At 39.5% G+C, this 26,183-nt stretch overlaps 2 protein-coding genes across 6 annotated transcripts; both read left to right on the top strand.

Moving 5' to 3' along the window:
• The first annotated feature begins 1,114 nt into the window (after positions 1-1,114).
• LOC131323843 (uncharacterized) lies at positions 1,115-3,299 on the top strand. The gene is made up of 2 exons (XM_058355681.1): positions 1,115-1,587; positions 3,266-3,299. Exons 1-2 carry the CDS (start codon positions 1,115-1,117, stop codon positions 3,297-3,299), a joined length of 507 nt encoding a protein of 168 aa, XP_058211664.1.
• Positions 3,300-4,823: 1,524 nt separating this feature from the next.
• On the top strand, positions 4,824-25,394 carry LOC131322205 (RNA polymerase II C-terminal domain phosphatase-like 2). Of its 5 annotated transcripts, none has more exons than XR_009198741.1 (17): positions 4,824-5,280; positions 6,700-7,170; positions 8,617-8,827; positions 9,462-9,619; positions 9,701-9,771; positions 9,888-9,993; positions 10,088-10,174; positions 10,399-10,534; positions 10,634-10,989; positions 11,082-11,136; positions 11,857-12,005; positions 12,087-12,140; positions 12,453-12,549; positions 21,929-22,089; positions 22,700-22,773; positions 24,428-24,608; positions 25,237-25,394. XR_009198741.1 is itself a non-coding variant. In XM_058353443.1 (16 exons), the coding sequence occupies exons 1-16, from the start codon at positions 5,008-5,010 to the stop codon at positions 24,534-24,536; spliced, it is 2,568 nt and encodes an 855-aa protein (XP_058209426.1). In that variant the 5' UTR covers positions 4,824-5,007; the 3' UTR covers positions 24,537-24,934. The 5 variants fall into 5 exon arrangements, 3 of the variants coding, with proteins under 3 accessions (XP_058209426.1, XP_058209427.1, XP_058209428.1); XR_009198742.1 differs by lacking the exon at positions 25,237-25,394 and adding an exon at positions 22,246-22,328 and having other exon boundaries at positions 24,428-24,493; XM_058353443.1 differs by lacking the exon at positions 25,237-25,394 and having other exon boundaries at positions 24,428-24,934.
• The last annotated feature ends 789 nt before the right edge of the window (positions 25,395-26,183 follow it).

Raw genomic sequence — 26,183 nt, forward strand, 5'->3', positions numbered from 1 at the left:
AAGATTCTTAACTTAACTTGCGACAATGATGTTAGATGGAACACTTAGAGGACTACGACTTCGATTTGCAATATCATCCGGGAACGGCGAATGTGGTAGCCGATGCATTAAGTAGAAAGCCGACACACCTTGCAAGTCTAGCAATTCATGAGGGGAAAATGATGAAAGATTGGGCTTCTATGCCATGCATCTTGAGGAAGTTCGGGATGGAGTTACCTTGTGTAATTTGACCGTTCAATCTACTTTATCGAGCCGAGTCATTGAAGTGCAACAACATGACGAGGAAGCGGAAGGGCTTCGTGTTAAGTTCCTTAATGGAAATGCTCAAGAAGGGTGGATAATTCATGTTGACCGAGGCTTACGTTATCAAGGGATGTTGTTTGTACCCATTTCTTGTCAGGAGGAAATCTTGCGAGAGTTCCATCATTCTCCGTTAGCCGTTCATCCGAGAGGAACGAAAATGTATCACGATTTGCGTAGGCAACTTTGATGGTTCGGAATGAAGAGATATGTCATTATTTTCGTGTCTAAGTGCCTCACGTGCCAACAAGTGAAAGCCGAACATCAACTACCTGCAGGAGAGTTACAACCATTACCAGTGGCCGAGTGGAAATGTGAGAATGTGACCATGGATTTCGTTACGGGTTTACCGAGTCGCCGAGGGGGCATAATGCTATATGGGTGATTGTTGACTGTTTAACCAAAACCGCTCATTTCTTACCTATTCAAGTTACCCTATTCGATTAACATGCTTAGTCGTTTGTACATTTGAGAGATTATTTGTCTTCATGGAATCCCCATTTCTATTGTATCCGATCGAGATTCGAGATTTACCGTGCGCTTTTTGTAGAGTTTACAGGCGGCTCTTGGCACCAATATTTTATTTAGCACTGTGTATCATCCTCAAATGGATGGGCAATCCGAGCGGATGATTCAAATTTTGGAGGACATGCTCGAGCTTGCGTTATGGATTTCCGGGGTAGTCAAATTCGCGTATAATAATAGTTATCAATCGAGTATCGAAATGGCACCGTATGAAGCTTTGTATCGGAGACCGTGTAGATCACCCGTGTGTTGGACCGAACTAGGCGAGGCTACGTTAGTAGGGCTGGATATGATTAAGGAGACCTCTAAGAGCATGAAAGCAATTCACCAACATCTTTTGGAAGCTCAAGAGAGAATGACCGAACAAGTTAAAGTGATTCGCCAAAGATTGTTGACCGTGCAAAGTAGACAGAAGAACTATGCCGATCGTCGTCGCCAACTGTTATCGTTTGTAGAGGGGGATCATGTATTTCTTAAGGTATCATTGCGTCGGGGTTTGTCTCGTTTTGAAAAAAAGGGAAAGCTTTCACCGCATTATATCAGGCCGTTTGACATCATCGAGAAGATTGGAGAAGTGGCGTATCGTTTGGCTTTGCCACCGAAACTTTCGGGAGTGCATGATGTGTTCCACGTGTTGATGTTGAGGAAATATGAACCGAATCCGTCTCATGTCCTAGAGTGGTTCGAACTAGAGTTGGAAGCAGATGCATCTCATGGGGAGGAACTGATACGTATCCTAGATTCTCGCAATCAAGTGTTGAGGTGTAAGACAATACCGTTAGTGTGAGCCTTGTGGAGTAACCAAGGTAAGGAAGAGTCGACTTGGGAACGAGAAGACGAGGTTAGAGAGAAATATCCACACTTGTTTCCGGCGTAAAAACCAATGTGAGTGTCTAAGTTTAAACTTTTAAGTAATTTCCGTTATTGCATAATGATTGTTGTTGTGACTTGAACATGTTTATGTGATGCAAATTTTGAGGACGAAATTTCTTTAAGGAGGGTAGGATGTAGAGACCCGTATTTTCAAAAGTTGTTTAAAGGCTTGATTAATGTTGGAATATGGAATAAATGAGGGATTTATTGAATTATTTGATTTGAGGTTAATGTGTTAGGATTGTTATTTGAAGGAGTGTTTGTGCAATTTACATATATGCTAGTATATAGGGAGGGGAGGGGAGGGGAGGGGAGGGGAGGGGTGTGTGTTTGTTGTAGGAGATAAATCTCCCATTTCTTATCTCTCTCTCCAGACGCCTCTCCCTCTCTCTCGGCACCTCTCTCTTTCTCTCACTTTCTCATACCAAAACCCACCCTTTAAGCTCAAAACTCATGGCAATCAACCTCCATTCCACTCTCTAGACGTGATTTCAAGCTTGTGGTTCATTGGATAGAGCACGAAGAGGAGTATTCTTGGAGGATTTAGAATTCAAAAGCTAAGGCTCGATCAATCTCATTGGGTTTCGTTCTCTAAGTTGAGGTAGGGATTTCATGCTCTATCTATGTGTTTATGTGATGATTTTGTGCCTTGTTTGTGCCTTAGATTGTTATGTTTTGTTGTTGGGTTGATCCTTGAAAATCTGCAGAAATCGTTGTTCGTAACGTCACCGTATCGATACAAGCTTTTTGCTGTATTGATACCATTTCCTTATCCTAAATCTAGTAGTATTAGAAATTCTGATTTGATTGTTGTATCAATACAACTTTTTTGTTGTATCGATACCAGGAGCTTATGTGACAGTTTTGCCCACGTTGTTCCCACGTTGTTCCCACTTTGATTATTTTGATTCCCGATCACTTCTAACACCTTCTAAACATCTTCAAACCACCTCTAAGCTTGATAGGTTGTACTCAAAGGACTCGTTGATCATTTCCATCTCCTTTGGCCCTCATTGTAAGAAAGCAACATGTCGAATTCAATGTGTGTGTGGTGTCCGTTCATCGTCTTTGCATGTAAACGTTTATGTGGACAGTGTGGCATGTTATGATGAATGTTACGAACTAGTTGTATGTGGAGCATGATGTTATTAAGAAATGTGAAACAGATGGCATAGAACAATAGAATTATGAAGAAAGCCACAGATCCACCTTATGGTGTGATGCTAGAAATGGGAAGCACGGGGTCCCTAAAGCCTGGAAGTGCACTAGAAAGCCACGAATCCACTTTAAAGTGTGATGCCGGAATGAATACGGATGCACGGGGTCCTTAATGCCTAGAAATGATATTGAAACATGCGACATAATGAAATTGGGAAACTTTAGGGATTGTTAAGCTACTTGTATATGAACGGTGTTGGTTTCGAGATCTTATATTCTTGCTCTTGTCCTTGTGGGAAATTTGTCATTGCTTATGTTCTTTCCGGTGCATCTATCATCCCATTTATATATAGCTTGAGTATAGATTTCTCTACTGGGCTAGTGTACCTCAATCTATTATTATTTTCAGGTACCTCTCAGAGACATTGACATGGAATGCTTGATGTGCATTTGACCATACTTTTGAAAGCTAACACGAAGGAATTACTATGACATCTTTTGTAAAATCCTTTTGAAGATGTAATCGTAATTTCAATTATATTATCTGACTTATGAACATGTAATCTCTAAATTTACTCTTTTTGGATTATTGTCTTAAGAATTTAGGGCCGAAGTGCCATTATTGTAAGCTTTAAAACTTGATCGTACTCTTGGTGGATTATGGGAAAGCTTTTGAGGTATTATGATGTATATTCGCGATGAATTTTCATTTAGAAATGTTATCTTTATTTTGTTGAAAATTGAGGGCGTGACACACACACACTCTCACACACACACACACACACTCTCTCTCTCTCTCCTAATCCTACCTTTTTATTTAAAATCTTGTAAGGCTTATAACTGTTTTTGCAAATGTTTATTTTTTATAAAATTTATATATTTGAAATGTACTCAAAGAGATGTACTAAACAAGACTAATATTGAATATAAAATTATTTGTAGGAAAAAAGGTTTTTTTTATGTGTAGTTTCTTTTTTTCTTTTTTTGTTTTACACCTTGAATTGTTAATTAAACAATGTCAAATATGAATTTGCAATGTTGATTATATATATAACATTGTCAATTCTGAATTTTGATAAAAATTAACACTGTGAATTGTTATTCTAAACAAAAATTAACACTATTAATTATCTATTTAACAATTATAATTTTTAACTGAGGCACAGATATTAATTTTAACATTTTTAATTAACACCATTAGTTGTGAAATTAGATAAAATAAAATAAACATTAAAAATCAAAAATTTAATTTTTGATTATTTTATATTCAATATTGGTCTTATTAGTTACATGTCGTACATTTCAAAAATATAAATTTTATTCAAAATAGACATATAAAAGAAGTTATAGGCATCATAAAATTTTAAGTTTAAATATAAGGAGAGAAGAGATAGAGAGTAATGGAAGGAAGAGGGGTGAGAGAGAGAGAGAGAGAGAGAGAGAGAGAGGAGTGTGCTTGTGATTTAGGAGAGAGGAGAGAGAAGGAGAGTTGTGCCTTGTGCTTGTACGTGTGTGGAAATAGAAAAGGAAGAAAGAGACAGAAAGCGGGTGAAGACAGGATCCCATGGTAAATTGATTATGTGCACCAAGTGCGCAAGGACTTGGTGGGAAACAATAGATTCGGCTACGACGGGCTGGGAAGATCCCCTATTTCCTTATCTAATTATTTTACAATCATAAATATTTATACAAACTCATTTACATATACATTAGGATCCACATATACTATATCTCAAATATACGTGGGACTCATCAAAAGATGCGTGTTTATGCGTAAAGTGTTCGGATAAGTGTGTGGTTACTGTAATTGTTGCTCCTTACCTCCGCTTGCCAAATATCCGTACGGACATGAGAGGAGGGCATGACCGTAAATTCATCCAAATCCAACGCTATATATAACCGACGGCCGACCCCTCCTCTTTTCTCGATATATAATGCTGACCTACTTTGTTGTTTGAAACCGTAGGCAGAGAGAGAGAGAGAGAGAGAGAGAGAGAAGAGGAGAGGAGAGGAGAGTTGGGGAAGGTACAGGGTGGTATGAGAGATACACTTCACACAACTCCGCCAGAAAAAAACAACACCCCTATTCTTCGCTGCAATTTTTGTGGTAGTCTCCTTGTATTTTGTTGGGGGGGTTTGAATTGACATCTGATGAGCCGTTTAGGGTTGAAATCGGTGGTCTACCATGGGGATTCCTGTTTGGGAGAGTTGGAAGCTATCCCAGTCAAGGACAACCAGGATTTCCAGTTCCCGAATAATGAGATTCGAATCCACCACATATCCCCACTCAGCGAACGCTGCCCTCCTCTTTCAATCCTCCAAACGATTTCCTCATTTTCAGTCCGATGCAAGCTCGAATCCACGTCCCCGGTTGAACAGTCTCACTTGATCAATCTTCACGCCTCTTGTTTCCATGAATTCAAGGTCTCAATCACTCTAATATCTACTTTTTTACATTTCTGCTGATGTATACATTTATGCTTGGTCTTAGTTTTAGTCAGACTAATGCTGAAATACTAAGTAGTCTGCAAAGTAGTGTGCTAAATTCATTTGTAGGTTATGCATTTTTGTATTGCCATGTGCGACATATTTGTACATATACGTTTGGTGTTCTGATTAAAGTATTAGATCGGATTTGTAAGCGCAAAAGGACCACATATCTTGCATTTTGGTTGGAACTTTACGGTCACCATTAAATATCCACTGTATATGGAATTCCACACCACCTGGCATGTATGATATCTTGGGGATGGGTCATTTGCAAATATCCTCGCTTTTAGTCCGATTTGATTACTTGTCCGATGAAATTATGTATTCATCCACCACTACCCCTATCACACAAACTGGAGTAAATTATTTATTGTCTCTTGAATTGTTGGATGAGGGTCACTGCAACTTTGCGGATCCAACTCAACTGCTAGTAAAGGTCATAATTGGTGCTATTGTGCATGTTTCAGGTGAAATGCATATCACTTCATGGGCATTTGTTACAGAGTTGTAACACTAGCTATGTATCGTTGCTTACAGCAATTCCTCCATATCTATTGTATTTTTCTTCGTCATGGTGAAACACCTTGGATCAGTGGCCTAGCTAGGAGTATGTATCAGTGATAACGCTATAAAACAAGATCTTCGATGATTGCCAAGCTCAGACAGCAACCCACCCACCCACAAGTTGATGGCTGCTGGTGATGCGACGGTGGCTTGCATGTTGTGGTGTGAGAAACAAAGGGGAGTTTGAGGCTTGTGTGGAGTATTATTCTGTTCACCTATCTAAAAAGTAGGTGAACATTACTCACTTTGCTTAGAGTTCATGCTGGGATTTTACAAGATAACCAGAAACATTCATTTTATAGGTCTTGATTTTTAAAGTATACAAGCAAAATATTAGTTCATTCCTATAGAGGTAGATATTCAAACGAATAACATGTGTCTTAGAATTTTGCAATTGATATGAGCTTTTTAGTGGAGTAGTTATCGAAAGATTAAGTCTTATAAAATAAAAAGCTCAAATCATTCAAGTAGGACCCAGTATGGATCCCAAACAAAGTAGGTCATGTTCATCCTATTTCTGAGTGAGTGGACAAATGTCCTTGGGTATGTACGTATTATTGCGAGTGAATGAATTGAATAAATAATGATAATTGTTAGGTTCAAATAAAAATTAAAAATTTGTGGGGGCACGTGCCCACTATGGTCTTACGTTAGCTCCGCCACTGCCTTGGATGTGTTTGTGCTTTCAGTTTTTTGTTCTCTGCCTTTGCATCTTCTAGAACATGTGCCAGGTTCCACAAATTCCCATCATGATTGTGTATGTACTGATGGTTCTTGTGTGTTTTGCAGACGGCAGTGGTGTTGCTTGGAGAGGAAGAGCTTCACTTGGTGGCGATGCCTAGTAAGGAGAAGAAGTTTCCCTGCTTTTGGTGCTATGCGGTTCCGTCTGGTTTGTATACTGCTTGTCTGGGGATGTTGAATTTACGGTGCCTTGCTATTGTGTTTGATCTTGATGAAACACTCATTGTTGCCAATACAATGAAGTCCTTTGAGGATAGAATTGAGGCTTTGAGCAGTTGGATTGAACGAGAAGCAGATTCTATTCGTGTCTCTGGTATGACAGCGGAGCTGAAACGTTACGTGGATGACCGAGCGTTGTTGAAGCAGTACATAGAAACTGATTGTGTTGTGGATAATGGCAAGATGTTCAAGGTTCAATTGGAGGAGGTTCCTCTTTTGTCGGATAGTCATGAGCCAGTTGTTCGACCAGTTATAAGATTACCAGAAAGGAACACAGTCCTTACTCGCGTTAACCCTGAGGTTTGAAGCTGTTGTAGAGTCTATTCTTCTGTCTGTTTTAACTTTTACTTATGCAATCTACCCTAGCACATAGACCATTTCTATATTTAGTGGGGTGTGAGTTTGTTTGTCCAGAGTCCTACACTGATCGAATGTGAGTAGTTTATATGTAGCGCTAGAAGTTGGGAACTATCTTATTGACAGCATTAGAAGTTGGAAAAATGATATTGGGTACTAAACTTTTCGACATATTTGATGTTTGAATACTTGTCTACTCCAGGTGATTAGGACTTGAGGCTTTGTTTGCTTTGCTTTGATTTGATTTGATGTTTGAATACTATGTGCATTCCTGTAAGCTGGAAATAGATTAAGTGTCCAATTTCAACTTAACATATTGATTTCCTAACTGATTGGCTTAAGCTACATGGACAACCTTGTCAATCAGTTTTATCTCAGCCTCTCAGGCCATTGTCCTTGTCAGTATAGGCTACTTGAACATGTTCACATTTTTGTTGCCATCGTTTTGTTATGTCTGTACCTTCAGGTTAACAGAGGCAGTTGCTATCCCTTGAGTGTATGAAACTTCTTGTTGACTTGTTATGGGATGGTCTGTTACTCTGTTAGGTGTCATAGAAGTCTGTAATTGAGAAGTTGCGTGGGAGAAAGGCCATCCTGTTCACATACCTACCCCCGCAATTGAACTTACTCGGGATGCTATTTCTGTTTGAAAATTTGGTCCATATTATTTTACATTTCGGTGCTACTTGTTTTCCTCAGTTATCATGAGATGATTATCCCTTAACTAGTAAGTTAAAAAGAATGGTTCAGGTGGATGTTATGGGGAGATGAAGAAGATTTTTTTGTTAACAAATAGGGTATGCTAGTGTCTCATGCCAAGTTTTTTTTTTTTTTTCAAATCCATATTCCGTCACTTTTTTAGTGCACAGCCTGTGGCTTCATTATAGCTCTATTGTAGTTAACTAGGATGCCAACTAGGATTTATAGTTTGCATTAGGAGCTTGCTCAGATATTAGCATGAGATCATGCTAATGATAGGCTTCTACAAATTCCGTCAGTGGAGTTTATTTATGAATCTGTATGATGGTGTTGTTTCTGCACCTTACTTTGGAGTTAAGACATCTGTTGTCTTGTTGAAATTGGCCGAATTGTCACATGTTCTAGGCCTCCCCCTGACTACATTGATGTGGGTATTTTCTGAGAGTCTTGTCATTTCAATTGTTATATGCACAGTAGGTTGGGCGGACAGTTGGTGGTTATTGAAATGTTCTCATATGATAATTTAATTGTATATATCCTTGCTTGTAGTTTCCCTACACATTTATGCTTTGGGAGTTTCATTTTTCTGGAACAGTAAAGATTGCCGATAAGAAAGATTTCCAATGTGTCTTATGTTCTACATAAAGCCTTGCACTTCTGCCAGCGATTACTGATCATTTATATGTACAGATCCGTGATACTAGTGTGCTGGTTAGATTAAGACCTGCTTGGGAGGATTTGAGAAGTTATTTAACGGCAAAAGGGCGGAAGAGGTTTGAAGTTTATGTTTGTACAATGGCTGAAAGAGATTATGCGCTAGAGATGTGGAGATTGCTGGACCCAGAAGCACATCTGATAAGTTCAAAGCAGTTATTGGACCGAGTCGTATGTGTGAAATCAGGCAAGCGCTATATACTGAGAGTATGTCATGCAAGTGTCGAATCTCCTCCCTCCAATAATGATGGAAGGGTCTGGTGTATTATTTACGGCCTTATAATTCATTACCAAGGCCCCAAGTGTTTGACAGATACCATATATGATTTCACCTGCCAACTCATATGGTTAGGGCTGATAAACGGACCAAGCTACTCGAGTTTGAGTTTGTGTTTATTTATTGAAAGCTTGTTCAAGACGGTTGTTAATAACCAAGCTTGAACATTTTTTCGAAACTCGTTAAACTTTCAAACCAAGCTCGATCAAGCTGCTGCTACTAGGCTTGTTTGGCTTATGATGTATAAAATCTTCAACCTACTTGAGATTGGCTCGTGTTCGGCTAGATTAAAGCACGTTCAGGATCGGCTTGTCTCATAAACAAGTTAAGCTTGAACATGTTTTGAAGCTCTTTAAGTTTTCAAACTAAGCTTGAACAACTAACTACACTGCTCGTTCGGCTCATTTGTCATCCCTACATATGATGTATTTTGGCCTAAAGTTGGCTGGTTCCCATGTGTTTTTTGGTCTCTCAATCTCTAAGGCCACCTCTGAATTCTTCTTGCTATTATAAGTTAACTCCTTTCACTCTATGTGCGTTATAGGTGCACGGAAATCTTTGCTTAATGTCTTCCAAGATGGCAATTGCCATCCAAAGATGGCAATGGTGATTGATGACCGCCTGAAAGTTTGGGAAGACAAGGATCAACCTCGAGTTCATGTAGTACCTGCATTTACTCCTTATTATGCTCCTCAGGCAGAGGTATCACATTCTCGCATGCTCAATCATGTGGTATTTTAGTTTACTAAGAACTTGTGCTAAAGCTAATAATCTCTTAAATAGACAGCAAATGCCGTTCCAGTCCTCTGTGTGGCTAGAAACGTTGCGTGCAATGTTAGAGGTTGCTTTTTCAAGTAAGTGCAGTTCTTTATTTAACTTGTTAAAAGTTTGTGTGGACTTCAATTTTTTTGGAGTGGAGTCGTATTTATTCTTTAGGGCTTATGATAGTTAATTGTGGCATATGAACCAGAGAGTATGATGAGAACTTACTAAGAAGAATCTGCGAACTATTCTATGAAGATGAGGTGTCAAATTTACCTTCTCCACCTGATGTGAGCAACTACTTGATGTCAGAGGTATGTCAGTAGACCACTGAATTTTAAAGCCTCTCGAAGTCCAGTTTGTTGATGAATGTAAGAATTTGTTTTTGGTCGATCCCTTTGATTTCAGGATGCTAGTTTTGTGCCAAATGGGAATAATGCTCCCATTGCTGAGGGGATGAATGGTCCTGAAGTTGCCCCAAGATTGAGCCAATTGGTAGGTTGTTTTTTGATATTCTTAATGCTAAACCTCTATATTGTCCTTTATTTTATGAATTATGAGTTGTACAGACGAGTAATCATAGAGCAGCGGAGTGGCCTTGAGCTTGGCACAATGCTTTCGCTCGGTTGATTTCTGGTTTTTCTTTCCTTTGTTTGTTATCTTCAGGAGATGATGAAAATTAGGTTGTGTCTTGAAGTTTAGGTTTGTACATTGTTTAGGATGAGAAGTATGGAGCAGATTCGGCTACTCATCCTGCAACAAATAGTCCAGAGCCTAGACCTGAAGTTCCACATGTGGCAAGCGTGCCAAATGTTTTTGGTCCAACCTCTTTCAGAGCAGTCATACCTTCAGACAGTATGAACCTTAAATGATACATATCCTTGTTCAAGTTTTGGCTTTCAATGCAAGTTACACTCTATGACTTCACTTGTTCTTTTTTGTATGACATTATAGAACCGAGTTTGCTTGGAGCTCCCTTTAGACGAGACAGCAGCTCTTCTGAATTTGATGAGGTTAAAAGAAGATTTCTCATTGTGAACCCCTCCCAAGATTTGCGTTATCAAGGCTCCAGCGAGCCTCCTTTGTTGTCCAGATCACCTGCATCCCCCATAGAGCCACAGGGAGGCTGGCTAGTTGAAGAAGATATGAATAGAGTACAGTTAAATAACCGGAAGTCAGGGACTGTTCAAGAGTCTGGTGCATTGAAAACTGATAAACATCGATCTCGTCAGAATGTACGGTTTCATGGTACACTAGGTTCTGCTTCTGTACGATTACCATCACAGGTATCTGAAGTGCGGGGCGAAGAGGTTTGTGCTATATCTTTTTCTTTCAAATGCTTATTAGGATATGAGCTTGCTAGTTTTAAGTTTCAACAAAAAAAACCATACACGATCTGCAGGGATATCCAGATCGTGAACAACAGAGGCACAATCCTTCGTCTATTCCTCTATCTGGTATGCATATATGTCATTTAGTGCAATGGTGGCATGTTGCGAATTGCTTTAATGGACGAATTGCTTGTTCTTTTTTGTGCTCTGTTATCAAAACCATATGATTCCCGATACGTATTGTATGGGTTGATTCGATACACCAGGCTATGGATACGTATATATGGGGTGTATGTGTAGTTGTGTACCAATATATACTTGTACTGTATCTTACACCCTTCTGTTTCTCTATCGCTTCCTCTTTTCATTGTCCTTCCTCTGTTCTTTGTGATGCAACCAATGCAACCCTGTTTTATCCTTAGGCCCTAGTTTACTAATGTCCTACATCCCACCTACACCAAAGCCCTTAGTTCGCAAACAACTTTGCAATGAAAAGGCAAATGCTTTGGCAATTCTGCCACTTCAATCATTTGTCTCTTGCAATGCATCATGTGAAAAAATGCTTGGTGGGATATCTAAAACTGAACTGCTTAGTGGAACATGCAAATCTGCATTATCCGCAATAGCTGGTAAAACTGATCTGCTTAGTGGAACATGCAAATCTGCATTATCCACAATAGCTGGTTCTTCAGACTGAAAGTCATATATTTGCCATCTATCTCTCCATTCCCACCAGATTATTCATCTCTCTTGTGATCAGAATACATGACCTAAAGACTTTATCTCCCCTTTCTTTTCTTGTTTTTTGGGTTTTGATGCAGTTTCTCTTTAATTCTGAATATGAAAGTTATCTGGCAATGGGTGCAGAGATTGGCGTGAGTGAGAATTCGTTGTCTAATGGTAGAGAGTTTCAAACCGATGGAGGGAGAGTGAACTTTGTTCCATCTTTATCTGTAGGAGTGCTGCAAGAAATTGGAAGAAGATGCAGCTCAAAGGTATGACGAATTGGTTACGTTACAACAGGTCATCATGGTTATTTTTTTAGTGGATGTTTCACCTTGTTTCCTGCCTTGCAGGTTGAGTTCAGGTCTGTTATAAGCACCAGTAAAGATTTCCAGTTCTCTTTTGAGGTGCGTATGATATAGGAAGAAGTTGTTCTCTTGTAAACATCTGTCATTGTAATTATTTTCGTAGAGAATTGAAGCTAATATCATCGTACTTGCTTCATTACTTGTACTTGATTTGAAATAACTGCTTATAATGTGCTTTGTTGTGGTGGTCTCTATTGCTTCCTGGATTTGAGTTTTTAAGCACTATAATTGTGGTTTAGATGTTGAAGAGGTTAATTTGACTTATTGTGGCTTGCTTCCTGGATTTGAGTTTTTGTTGTTGTGGTTTGCATATAATGTGCTTCGTTGTGGTTAATTTGAATTATTGTGTAGGTCCTGTTCACTGGTGAGAAAATTGGTGCTGGAATGGGCAGGACAAGAAAGGATGCCCAGCAACAGGCTGCAGAGAATGCTCTTCGTTGCTTGGCTGGTAATATCCTGTTAGTTATTTGCTTCTCTTACTATAATCTCCCATTGTTATGTCAACAAATCATTTGTGCACTGGTGTTTTTTCTATCTTTTCCTTTAAGCCTGCTTGTTATGATTAGCATCTCTATAATATTTGCAAAGTATCATTGTAGGCTACCTACCCGCCCGGTGGAGGGCGCCGCCCGATTTTCTTTTTCTTCGAAAATGCCTTGCAGACGGCGCGCAATCAATTTGGAGTCACCACCTGGGTTTTAGTGGTTTGCCACCCGAGAAACCAAACTTGAATGACATCCGTTGCTTTTATTTGGAAAAGGCTTTGTTTCTTTTTTACCGGTCCATCATAACCAGAGAGAATGTAGGTTCGGGAGCCAGGTTACAAGAGGGGAAGGGTTTTAAGGCACCCCTCTCGCCCGACACAAGGGTCGGTCTCTATTTAGTGCTTATGGGATTTCAAAATCATTTTGTCTCTTAACTTTTAAAACAAGTAGGGAGGGGGAACAATAACGGGGAAGAAGACAGGAAACACGTCATAGGTGAGTGTATGCCTGTGATCAGTGTACAATCATGATAAGCATGAGATAACAGAACGTACAACAAATCAGAATACTGCTAACTGCTAACACTGTTGAGCGCTCAGCTGTGGACCTGAGCACCCAGGTCCTGCTTCCTTGCAGACTCTGAAACAACTACTTTGGGCTGTGGAAGGACCAGTGCACTCCTAGAAACTATGATAAACTCTAAACAAGTATTTCCAGTGAACAAAATAGAAGTTGGTGTTGCAACCACTTTTGGGCACTTATCACCACTCCTGAGCGCTCAAGAACTGGTCTTGAGTGCTCAGAACAGTTTTGAAAAATAATCAGAAGATACTAGTACTGAAATGGACTAATGCCTTAAGTTAAAAAAGGGCAAATAACTACTGAGATTTAAGGAAATGCGTGCTGTGTTTGTATGAGTTTTTGAGAAATTTTTTAGAGAGTAATGATTGGAAGTAGGGGTAATGAGTGGAGAGAAATAGAGAGAGAAATGAGTAATGACCGGAGATAGGAGTAATGAGGGGAGAGTATTGATTCGAAGTAGGGTTAATGAGTATTTTTTGAGTTGAAATATATATATTTTTTTCCATTAAGGGAAACGAACAAGGCAGTGATGTTTTAGAATGTTTTCAGAAGCTAAACAGAATGTTTAAACTCATGAAACTAAGCAGAATACACTCTAGACTTGTCCAGTATGGATCTGACCAGAAAGCCCAAGGATATGGATTTGAGCACTCAGAAGTGTCTCTGAATGGAGAGGTGTTGTCCTCTTATTTTGACTTACATGATAGGCTGACCGAGCTCAAAGTCAGTAAAAGGAACTAACTTGAGCCGAGTGGCTCCCCTCAGGGTGTTGAAACAGTAGCTTCGAAAAGCTTTCTACCTTTTCTTAGCTTGAAACAAGGCTCCTTTGTTGATGAATGCTTGAAAACAGTGGTTGATGACTGTTTTGTTTGAGAAACTTGGAGTGTTTGCGTGGATGAAAGGTTTTTGAAGTTTTGATGGGCTTTTGGTGGTGTTTTTGACTCGAAAACTTGACTTGAAAACTGATTTTTGACTCTCTCTCTCTAAAACATTGTTTTTCCACAGAAAAAGAGCTCTCTCTTGTAGAGAAATGGCTCTCTAATGACCTCTTTCAATCCCCAAAAATGGTGGTCCCCTCTCTATACATTACATGTATTTATAGGGGTGTTTGAAGGTTGAAATCATCATTAGTCAAGCTTGGGAGACCCAAAACGTGGTCTGGATGCAAAAGAATGCGCCGGCCGAACTGCCTGTGCATGGGAGTATTCTGCAGAAAAATGTCTGTCACACATGCCTGACATCTGCAGAGAATCTTTGACCTGAGCGCTCGCGCTCAAGTGAGTCCTGAGCATTCAAGTTTGACCGGTCAACGCTCGGGCGCTCAAGTTTGACTGTTCAACGCTCAGGTTTGACCTGAGCGCTCAAGTTTGACTGCACAATAGACCAAACTTCGCAGGGCTGCCCCAGGCACTCCCAAACTTCGTTTTCCGCGCAGTTTGAAGTGTCAGAAAGCTAGTTGAGTTGGCTTTCAGACCCAATTGGTTTCTTTTCATTATCATTTGTGCTTTAAAAGATGTGTCCATTCTACCCTCAACGCGTTGGGAAAGAAGCTTATTTTGATTAAACGGACGCATCTCCCTCTTCTAAAATTGGACCAAGGCCCACCTTGCGTTGATAAAAGGGGTTTTAAAGTACTAAAAGATAATGAATGTGAATGTTGTTTTGAAGTGTCTCATTCCTTTGTTTTGAAATGCAAAAGGAGCGGTGTTTCTAGCCTTCAAGGATGTTTTCCCCTTTTTTCATCATCGGGGAGGCTTAAAGGTATCCTAGAGGGTCCAAATTGGGGTGTCTACAATCATCATGCATACAAGTTCTCAAATTCTCGTTGTTATTTGTCCTTGTTACGATGAACGATTAAATGTTTTTAGCTTGATAAGTGCTCTTGGGTGGGGTGGGCCATCACATCATTCGCCAAGTAAGCTAAGTGTGGGGATCAAGTCCAGTTAATGAGCCGACCAATGTTCAGCATCATTAGTGAAATAACGCTTCTACTTATAAAATAAGTAACAAAAAGGAAACTAAGGCTTCTCAGGGTAGATGTTCCTTGGGAGGCTCCAGCTTAGGTTTTCCCTGTTCTTGCATACTCGTGATTTGCTTTGGTTTTCCCTGTTCTTGCATACTAGTGTTTCACTTTGGTAATAATGACAGCAGCTCTTGTTGTCTTCCTTTTGTTGTTGTCGTGGAAAAGAGTTAACATCGAGTTTTTGGTTAGAAAGGGACAGGAAAGATGCTGTTTTATAATGGAGAAAAGGTCATGTTGTTAGTTGCCGGATTGGCTTATGTAGTGGTGCAGCGGTGGTGCTATATGTTTACTGTTGATGGAATTTCCAGCAAAGTTTGTTCTGGGTATATGTCCTGTGTAGTGGTGCTATGGAGCAATGTGTGTTATTGGGTCTGTTGACTTTCCGACGTATTTTATGGTGGTATATCAATGTATCACTAGATCTAAGTATTAACAGAGAAGGAATACTTTGTGGACGGCGTTAGCAGGAAACAACTGAGCACTGTGGGCCTTATGTGGCAGTGTTGGACCACAAAAGAGAAGAGCGAGGCGAGGAGCACAGGTGGCGCTGGAAACCCGTCGGATTTGGAGTTTCCCGCCTACAGATTGATCCTGATGTTAGGACAAAAAACTTTACAACATAGGAGCTGCATTGGTAGGTGTTATGCTTCTGAAATCACATCAATGATGTCGTACACTCATAGTAATCAATAGGTTCGTATGGTATATTGTTTGGCATCACCTATGAAGCACTGACACCTCTAGAGGTCGAGGTATCGCAGTGTCGGACACGGGGACACCGCGGGGACACGTACGGGACACGCCACATGGCGTGTCCCATAATTTAATTTGAATTTTTCACGGGGACACGGCAGGGGTCAAACTGCAATTGTTTTAAAAAATTTGGGGCAAAACTGTAATTTTTGAAAAAATTGGGGGTCAAACTATAATTTTTTTATAAAAAAAATTGGGGCCAAATTATAATATTTTTAAAATTTTTGGGTGCCGAACTATAATTATTTATTTATTTATATATATAAATAAATATACACGTGGCGTGTCCCCCGCTGTGTCTGTGTCCCCATTTTTTTAGAATTTCCGTGTCCCGGTGTCGGTTTTGGTGTCCGTGTCGGTGCATCATAGGGCATCACATATTCTTGGTTGCTTCCATAGTAACAGGATCCTTCTAAAATGGGTGCGCTCCCTAGATGGGAGCTCGAATCGGCGCTCCCAATATAAGAGCTTATTGGGCCATTAAGACAATTTTTCTCTTACTTTTAATGGAGTTATGCCATTGTGGAAATAAGGAATCATATTAGTCAAGAAGTTTTGCAAATTGAGAATATATAACTTCCAATAACTATTGTCACGCCCTTGATTTTCAAAATAAATAAATATTCAATATCAAGAAAAGATTTTTGCATAGCATAATAATACCCAAAAGGAGTTCTCACCTGTTTAACTTTACAAACAAGTCCCGAAGTTTAAAGATATACAACTTTGGCACTCCGGCCCTTAAATATAGGTACCATCAAGTATTAAGTTACAAACGAGTTTATCAAAAGGAATTCAAGAATAATTAGTTATGTATAAATATGAAGACAAGTGCCAATTCTATGTATAAATATGAAAGACAAGTGCAAAATGAGTTGACAAGGAGATGTAGCTCAATCATGAGATAACGATTTATTCATAGGTTTATCGACATTCATTTCAATCGTTCAAAAATATGTCGTTATCACAAATAGTCACACAATTCACAAGACTCATGCACTCTACAATCTCAGCACGACTCGCTATCCCAAATTCCCACCATCGGTATTTCCACCCCTTGCATTACCGTAACACCACGAGGGTTACCGGGTTGCCGCCCCTTGCATCACGGTGATCCCTAATGACTTGGGTCACCGTATTACCACCTCTTGCATTACAAGGCCCGTCTAAGTCTCCGTATTACTACTCATTGCGCTACGAGACTCCCTAAACCAACTTCCGAGCCAAACAACTACTTTCTCATACAATATGCAAGTTAAGACTCCCCCATGATCACTTTCATGCAAAAAACATCATACAATATGCCAATGTTACCACAAATGAGCCATAAACATTCACAAATAACCAACAATTAATAGGATGCATTTTAACAAAGTTTTAACCAAGTAATTCCCTATTCATTCCTCACTAACGGAAGGCCAACGGGTCAAGAATAATAGCCACTAATTATAGAAAGTCATAACGATAGAACGAGAATCTTAGGAGTAGCCAGCGGATGTTGGTAGACGGACACACCCCCACTCCAATGGTCATAACTTTTTGTGTACTTAGAGTTTTAAGACGATTCAAGTGACAATGAAAAGCTGACTTTAAGACCTTCGAATCGATATAAAGTTTGCATGAATCAGACATCGAACGAGAAAGTTATAGCCGTTTGAAGTTGGGCTGAAACCCAGAAGACGAGCAGAGTTTCCAGAGAGGGAAGGTATCAATCCCTCCTCTCATGGGGATCGATCCCCTAGGTGAAAAATCTAGTTTTGAATTGAGGGATCGATCCCTGGGCGATTTCTGCACTTTTTTGACAGCTTTCTAGGGAACGAAGGGGGACGATTAAGGTTTGATTTTCACACCAAATCAACATATAAACACATAAAATAGGTAATGAAGTCCCTACCTCGCGATGAAAACCAAGATCTACGAGATTTGAGCAAGTCCTAGTCTCCTTGAACTTCAAAATCAAAGAAATCTCTCCTCCAAGCTTGACTCAAGGATTTCCGAGCTCAAGAACACAATTGGGAGGCCGAAGGGAGGTTGATTCTTGGGTTTCTTGAGAGATAGAGTGAAGTTTTGAGTGAGAGGAGAAGAGAAAGAGTGAGAGGTCGGCTAGAGAGAGAGAGAACGGATGAGAGAGAGAGAGATGGGAGATGAAAATGTTATCTCCTACATACACCCCCACCATATTTATACCTCTATATCTTTTTATCACACACGCACTCCCTCAAGTTTCCATTCTTTCATTTCAATCCTCAATTCAAATAATCACCACATAACCCATATTTTCTCAATTAGACATTTAATAGATATTTCAAGAATAAAAATTATCCGAGTCTCTACGACTGCATTTTAAGATCGGGAAATTTTTCAATATCACTTTTTCCTTTAATGGTTAAGTATTTAAAGATATTATGTATATATATCGGGGCGGTTTCGGGACCCCTTAAAAAACCCTCTAAAAAACCTCCCCCAAGTTCCGATCGAATTTTGATGATCCTAGCCATTCAATGTAATCAAAACATGATTTTAAGGGTATCCGTGAGAAATCAGCAAAAAAAATAACCGGGAAGGGCTTCATCCGAATAATTTTTTATTGAACGGTTCAATAAAAAACTACTCAAATCAAGCCTTTCCCGGTTACGTTTTTTGCCATTTCTCGCGGGCACCCTTAAAATCACGTTCTAAACACATTGAGCGGCTCGGATCATAAAAATTTGATCGGGAACTATGAGATTAAGATTTGGGGGATTTTTTCAGAGGTTTTTTTTAGGGTCCCCGGAACCGCCCCGTATATATATACGCTCATTAGGCGCTCCCGATCTTAGGAGCTTCTAGGTGCCTCTGCTCTCGCCCCCGCTTTGTGCTACTATGGTTGCTTCTCCCAGACTGTTTAAGTTGGGCCCTTACCAAAAGGGGTGAGCCAAGCAACCTTAATGGTAAACCTCAAAGCCACATTCCTCTGATGGGCAGACCTGAAATCCTAGGGCATGTTTCCTGCCTAGTTTGACTTGTTCTGAAACCAAGTGTAGGATGCGGATTCACTCTTGATGGATCTCAGGTTGCTTGCAGTGGATTAGTTTGAGATCGAGCTGGGTAGCAAACGGTCCTATTGACCGTGTGTTGCTGATTTTTGCTCGAGTTGAGATTCCTTGGCTGGTGTCACAAGCGGGTCTGAAGCTCTCCTTAGCACTTACTCCCCCCTTCCCTCTTTGTTTGTCCTCTTTCCAATTTAGGATGTTCCAATATGCAAGATCACTTTGGACACCTCTTAGTTTTCCAAAACCATCCCTTATGGACTGTGATTACTTTAAAAGAAGGTAGAAAGAGCAATAATGCATGTCACCACAAAGAGTTTGAACTCCCGAAAGGTACGAACAAAGAGAGATGTTTTTATTGATCTTTATGCCTAACCCAGAAGGGAAGCATGTAGAAGATCGTTGTTGGCCCATATGGAGTTGTCATAAATGACCTTTCTTTGCCAAGATGGACACATGAATTGCGATTTGCGTTGCACGGAGATATCTCAATGTGGTTTCTTTGACTGCAAGATCACTGATTGGTCCAAGAGAAAAAGAACTAGGATTTAGATTATTTGGTGGGCAGGCCATCTTGTGGAACTCTTAGAGAGTTGGTTGACTTTTGATGGAGGCATGATTAATTAGCCTTAGGGTGTAATCTTGCACTAGATAAGAGTGAAACAGATTGTGATGGAGATAGTCTTTATTTTATTTATTGAGTAAACCAATGGCAGGTACTTATCAAAACAAAAAAGAGTAAACCAATGGCAGGTCAGTCTGCCTTCCAAACTAATCTTTTAGTTTTTTTGTTGGTAAGAAAGGGCTATGAACCATCTCTGTCAATTGTTTTATGACAAAGGGTGATGTGAACCTTGCATGGTCGTATGTGGTAGGGATCTCCGGTCACTGTTATTTTGCTGCAAACAGTTAGTTCTCTGCTAGATGGTTTTTTTCCTTTGACACTATTTGTTACTATGAAAGTAGCTTGCCTGAAATCCTTTGGATCTGCAATATGTAATCCGACTTAGTTAAACCTTGACTTCTGTTGGGATTAATTTTTACCCATAGCTTACCCCTCGCTGAAGGCTGGTGGCTTTTGTTTGCAGAAAATAGGACTCTCTCCGCTATTTTATATTCTAGATTAACTGAATTTTGAGTATATGAGCAAGATAATTTTAGTCGACACATTTTAAGACAAGCAACTTCTCCTGGAATTTGTGAATATTTCAGAGAACTTCCATAATGCCATTGATATATATGTGTATTGTTTTCGGTCACTGATCTGGTAATGTCATTTTCGTCATCTTCCCTCTTTGAATCTTCACTGCGCTTCAAATATCATTTGAAATGGTGCTTGCCTTTTATCGCGTGTAGGATTGTGATCTCAGATTTGTTATTGGATCAAGAATTTTTATTTCATTATAATGAAGGCTATTAAAGTAACATCCCAAAATTGCTTCACAAATCCTGCCAATAATATGTAAATAAGTTGTGAATTACTTTTTTAGTAGTTCATGTTAAGGAAATGAATCTCACATTGCTTGGGGGTGGAATGGGTGATCACTTAATAACATCTGGAACCTCTCCATTTATTGCCAATTGGTTTTGAGATAGATATAAAGTTTCTACATGGTATCAGAGCGGGGCACGTTTCACCCCACATTTTATAAAATTTATAATTCACACCCCGCGATGACAGACCGGCGAAAAGGCTGAACGATGATAGGATCCAAAAAGTGGCCACACGTGACAGACCTCAAACACAGCTGCGTGTGAGGGGGGATGTTAAGGAAATGAATCCCACATTGCTTGGGAGTGGAATGGGTGATTACTTAATAACATCTAGGACCTCTCAACTCATAGCCAATTGGTTTTGAGGTGGATATAAAGTTTCTACAGTTCACTTAGTTTCATTTACTAATAGGTTTCAAGGGACTCAAAGTACTGCACTGTGCCTTTTGGTAGTTGCTTTGTTCTTTTTCCTGATCTCATGTTGTCTATAGAGGAATAATTCTTTTTGTGCTACTGGTGTTTATATATCGGCAAACGAGAATAAGAAGATGAAGAAGAACCAAAATCGTGCCCCTGAACATGTGGTAGAAACTGTAAAGAACCTCTAGGGTTTCTGACTTACCTCCCTTGGGTTGTGACCAGTGTTCGGCCGACTACTCCCCGCCTAGGCCTTGGCGGTGGTCCAACGCCTCAATTAGGCAGCCGACTAGTAGGTGCCTACTCCCTGCTTGGGCGCTTAGGAGGTCGACTAGTTGGTGCCTAAGAGCTAGACAGCCCTTTTCTGCCCGATTAGAGCCCAACGACGTTTAAAACATTGGTTGTGACATAGCCCAAATGTATATAATATAAAGTGGCAACCCCTGGATAAGGTTGTGAAGTGATCCAGCCCAATTAATTACTAGTACGTAGCTTGGCCTATTTTAATAATCATCTTGCCAATGTATTAGCGTTTTATGTAATAAGGAAACATCAGCCAACAAATAAAATAAAAGTGTTGGGCCTACAATCTAATTGAGTGTCTATAGATGAAGGGTAAAAAAATGAGGGATGTGTGAGGAACGTAATTTTGGTTATAAGGAATGCATTTTATGTAAAAAAAAGTAAACAAAAAGGTTATTCTATGCATCCCCAACATGTCCTTGTGCTAATCTTTGGAGAAATATTGCGTCTGCATGTCTGTGCTTGTTAGTCTTTTAAATTTTTGGTTATGTGCAAATTCATGCAGCCAGATTTCGATGTCCTGTGAATGTTCTTTTTCACTACATGCATCATAAGCATCGTTTCTTTTGCCAATTGAGCATGGTATGGATTTCCATTCAGTGGACGTGGGGAACTTGCTTGTTAACTTGCACATCCAGGCGGAGAAATAGAAAAAATGAAAACTTCTTTTTTTTGTTTTTTCTGTTGCTCTTTATGTTGAGTATCTGCCCTTACATTGTATTTTACCTACTTTGAATGCAGAAAAGTACATATCATATGTTGCTCCTCGTTCTGGAGCTGTTGACAGGGATTTTGATAAGCTAACTCGTGGAGTTGAAAACGGATTTATTTGGGATACCATTAATCCTGGTTCAGATGAACTGCCGGTGGAAGATGGGTTGTCCAAAGAAAGCACATCTGAGGTAGGGGTTTCTGATGGTTCTGCCCATAATTGATTTGATTTCTTGTTCTTTGAGAACATAGGTGATGCTTGGATAAAGGGTATGGGGGAAAGAAATTCAGTGAGATACTGTGTTTATCAAAAACCACTCCTTTTTTGGACTTTGCATTGCACCAAGGTGTGAGCACAAAACAGGAAAGGTAGAGTGAGCTGGCTTGATTACTTCTGCTGCCTTCACCATGCCTCAGTTCCTGTTTTGAGGTAAGGATTTGGTGGTTAGTCCTATTTCCTACCCATTATCCAAGTATTCTTATGTAGTCAACTCGATATTTTTCTCTCTTATGGGCTGATTTAGCCAGTGTCATGAGGTAATTAGTCATCTGAACTGTACTTGTCCTTGTTATGTCCGGGTCTCAAAAAAGTATTAAGTTCCTTCGTATTGTTGTAGTTTATTATATTGCTGTTGATATTGTTGAGGGGAGTTAGTAACGTGGCCAAAGCCGCTTTACCCACTCAGCCAGTTTCTTAAGGATAGAGAACCAAAAAAGCTCCATAGCCCAGTCCGCAGCATGTGATTTCATTCGATGTTTCCCCAGATGAGCTGGATTTAATCCTCTCTATCAACTTTCCAGGTTGCTGAAGGGGCACTTGGCAATGCTTCAAACGGGGGAAACCAGCTAGTGCGAAAGCATTCTAATTCTCCCAGGTAAAGTTTTCCTACAGTAGATAGTATTATTCTTATAGTTGATGTTGAACTAGTCGATGTTATTGGAAGAGTTGATTGACTTACCGTTTAGAGAAATGTTTTGTGTACCGTTTCCCTTATAAGGGCTGTTAGTGGGTTCTTCAGTGGTTGAAAATATGGAAATTGGATTGGTAAGGTGGACTATAACTGGGACTGTTGGAGAGTAGTTATAAAGAGTGGTTTCTTGTTTGTTGTGCAGATAATATGAATAGAGCCATAATATATTCTCCAGTTGATTTACTTATTGCACCTGCCTGCCAGTCCTACTTAACTGCCAAATTTTCATCCTTAAACAAGCTTTGGTTTTCCCTCTTAATGTCAATAGATGGTGCTTGAACTATGAAGCAATATAAACTTCTTTTGCCTTGTAAGTTATCTTCTTATCAGTAAAAACTTCTTAATCAACAGTAATCGGTAGTTCCAATTCCTCAATTCATGCTGTAGCTCCTTCTGAGAATCTCTGTTGGAAGTCTTGATAGGATTTCTTGTATGGACTATGTTGGGGTCCACACCAACTAAGTGTGGTTGGTTGCCTCATGCTCCACAAGGCCTTGCCTCATGCCCATGCGTTTGGGTTGTGTAGAGAGGACAGAAAACCAGATATAGATAGTGAGAGAGAGAGAGATAGTGAGTTGAGTTTTGTACTTCTCATATTAGTGTATTTAATTTTTTCATGGAGCTGGCATACCAGCCACACATGTATGCTCTCTCTCTCTCTCTCTCTCTCTCTCTCTCTCTCTCTCTCTCTCTCTCTGTATGTGTGACTCCCGCTCCCCCATACAAACTATTTCTATTTATTGCTGTTCATTCTGGCCTTCACATCTTTCCTAGGCAGAGCTTGATATTTGACCGCAAACTGTTGCAAAGGTTAATAATTGAGCAGAACTCTGGTGTATTGTGATTGACAATTGCTGTCATCCTTTTTTGTTACATCTACATCGAATTTGATTATTTACTGGAATTGCTTTCTGGTGGAGTCAATAAAGTGGAATCCAATATGTAACTATGTAAGCGCCTCTTTGTAGGCCACTCAAAGAACGTAGTGGAAGGAATTGAGCGTTCTCCTGTTTAAAGGATGGCAAGTGGCATATTGTATCATTAAGGCATAGGATCACAAGAAAATTTTGAGATTTGAACTTGTGTACTTGTCACATCTAAAATGAGAGATATTTGAACTGTCTTATGAATCTATGATACTTGTACATATATTTTTTCTACTGGGTTTATTCTGATATATATTTTCATGCATAAAAATTGCATTTATTGCCAGATTTAACATAGCAACTGTCAAAATGCACCCGAGACAGCTGACCTCCTTTGCAAAGAACCAATTTGAGTGCCTTTTTCTGTCAATGGGCATCCTTGCAAATGTTATTACACATTATGAATGCAAGTTTTGCAGTTTGTGTGTTTGTTTGACTGTTATTTCATTGTAGAAAATTTTGAATTTTAATATCTACTTCATAGAGAACATTTTGCTTCACATTCAACATTTTGCTGCTTGTCTGATGTTAATGTTTTTAACTCCCTGAAGGTTGGAGTCGATTAAATTTTCCCTTGAGAGTGCTTGCAGATTGTGTTATAGTTTCTCATTTTGCTTATCCTGCATTTTCAGGTCATCTGTGTCCATTCCAAGTAAACGGTTGAAGGAAGAACTAATGCAAGGTTCACAAGGTTTATCATCCTCACGGCAGCCAAAGAATGAGCATGCTGTTGAATCATGACAATATCAAGGGAAAAGGGTGAATTTGACTAAAGGTTTTGAGATTATGAGCTCCACGTGAAGTTTACCTCAGGTAAGAGTCATCTTTCTCCTTGGGTGAACTTGGAGGTGTCCTCTTGCTCAGGTGAATAATCTTGTTGTAATTTGATTTGATCTCTCTTTTTGAATGGTGGGCTGTTTTTTAGTGACGCCCTTCTCTTTTTTTCTTTCTTTTATCTTAGGTCATTGTGAGGGTATAGGGTGTCTGGTGGTCTTTTAACATTCATTTACCAAACACTGTAGAGATGACTTGTACAATTTCTCGCCCATATAAATATGAAATTCAGTTTTGTATTAACTGTTGTGCTTTCCCTTGTAAATTGTCAGTATGTTTGTTCTTAATGGAAATTGTTTCATCAATCATGAGAATGCACTTTGTTATTATTTGTAATGGATAAACATTTGGTAATAGCATCGCTGTGAATATTATAGGGTATGTAATTAATTATATCGTTCGGGTTAGGTTTTAGTTTTTCTTCTGTTATTTTGTGAATACTTAACTACAAAATGTGGAGATTACTTGTTTGACGTATTCCATGTGACTAGTAGGTATATTTTGGACCTAGAACCATGCCAAACACTGTAACCAACATCGAACTCATATCTGTTTGCCTTGAATATTTCTCTGTAAAGCTTGATTACTAATATTTCTCTGGAAACAGGTAAAATTTGGATGTTCATTGAAAGCATATCCCTCTGCAATATTACGGTAATGTATATGGTGAGTCTTGTAGCTAATATGTGGCGTCTAAAAAAATGGAGTAATTTGAGATGGTTAATAGTTAGAATTTCAGATGTACATACATGCTTAATTAATAGCAAGTCATTGGTTTCGAAAGGTTAGGCTTGTACTCGACATAGCCCATATCCAATGACTTGCTATTTTATATTTCTTGGGGGGTGGATTCTCTCGACTGGACCCTCCGGTTACAAATGTTCTAATGCATGAGCCCCACAGCGGTTAGTCCATTAACTTTTGTATTCTCAATGTACATGTGCAGTTGGGGCTTATAATTACTTTGCTTTGGCATGAGACTCGTTTGGTTTTGAATACAATTGTACAAAACTACGCAACTCATGCCATATACATTCTCTCTCTCTCTCTCTCTCTCTCTCTCTCTCTCTCTCTCTCTCCTTCTCTCTCTCTCTCTCTCTCTCTCTCTCTCTCTCTCTGTTTCTTGCACTGACTGTGTTTACTTAATTCGAATTCCGTGTTTCTTGTGTCTGTCTTTGTTCATAACCAGTGTGAGTGCACAAGTTGCTCTCAAACTGCTTCAAAAATACTTGCGGTTGCAATATTGATTAGGAAAAAGTCAAAAGTGAAGCTCTTTCTTTGCACCAATTAGTTTTATAATAGCGATCCAACAACTTTTGTTGGAGCCCTGATGTTTTGTTGGAGACTCATCCTGAAAGCGCGCTTCTTGTTGTAAGCAATTTCTGTAGCAGCTCTAGAATTAGATGGGCAAGTGCAATATCAAACGTAGTACAATAAGAAGACTCGAGTCGTTTCTAACACCATTTGGCTTTTGGGAGCGATGGAGCTAAGTATGCACTTGGGTTTATGGAGACCAAGAGTTTATGGCTATTGAAGTAATTTTCCAACTTCCAG

This window comes from Rhododendron vialii, chromosome 4a, assembly GCF_030253575.1.
Source record: "Rhododendron vialii isolate Sample 1 chromosome 4a, ASM3025357v1".
NCBI classification, from domain to species: Eukaryota; Viridiplantae; Streptophyta; class Magnoliopsida; order Ericales; family Ericaceae; genus Rhododendron; species Rhododendron vialii.

What these genes read in the sequence shown, in the direction of transcription:
- LOC131322205 (XM_058353443.1), top strand. Translation starts at nt 5,008, where the DNA reads ATGAGCCGTTTAGGGTTGAAATCGGTGGTCTACCATGGGGATTCCTGT. An exon ending in CCCCAAGATTGAGCCAATTG is followed by an intron (nt 10,175 to 10,398) that starts GTAGGTTGTTTT and finishes TACATTGTTTAG; the next exon opens with GATGAGAAGTATGGAGCAGA. An exon ending in ATTTCCAGTTCTCTTTTGAG is followed by an intron (nt 12,141 to 12,452) that starts GTGCGTATGATA and finishes ATTATTGTGTAG; the next exon opens with GTCCTGTTCACTGGTGAGAA.
- LOC131323843 (XM_058355681.1), top strand. Translation starts at nt 1,115, where the DNA reads ATGATTAAGGAGACCTCTAAGAGCATGAAAGCAATTCACCAACATCTT. An exon ending in TCTCGCAATCAAGTGTTGAG is followed by an intron (nt 1,588 to 3,265) that starts GTGTAAGACAAT and finishes TATTATTTTCAG; the next exon opens with GTACCTCTCAGAGACATTGA.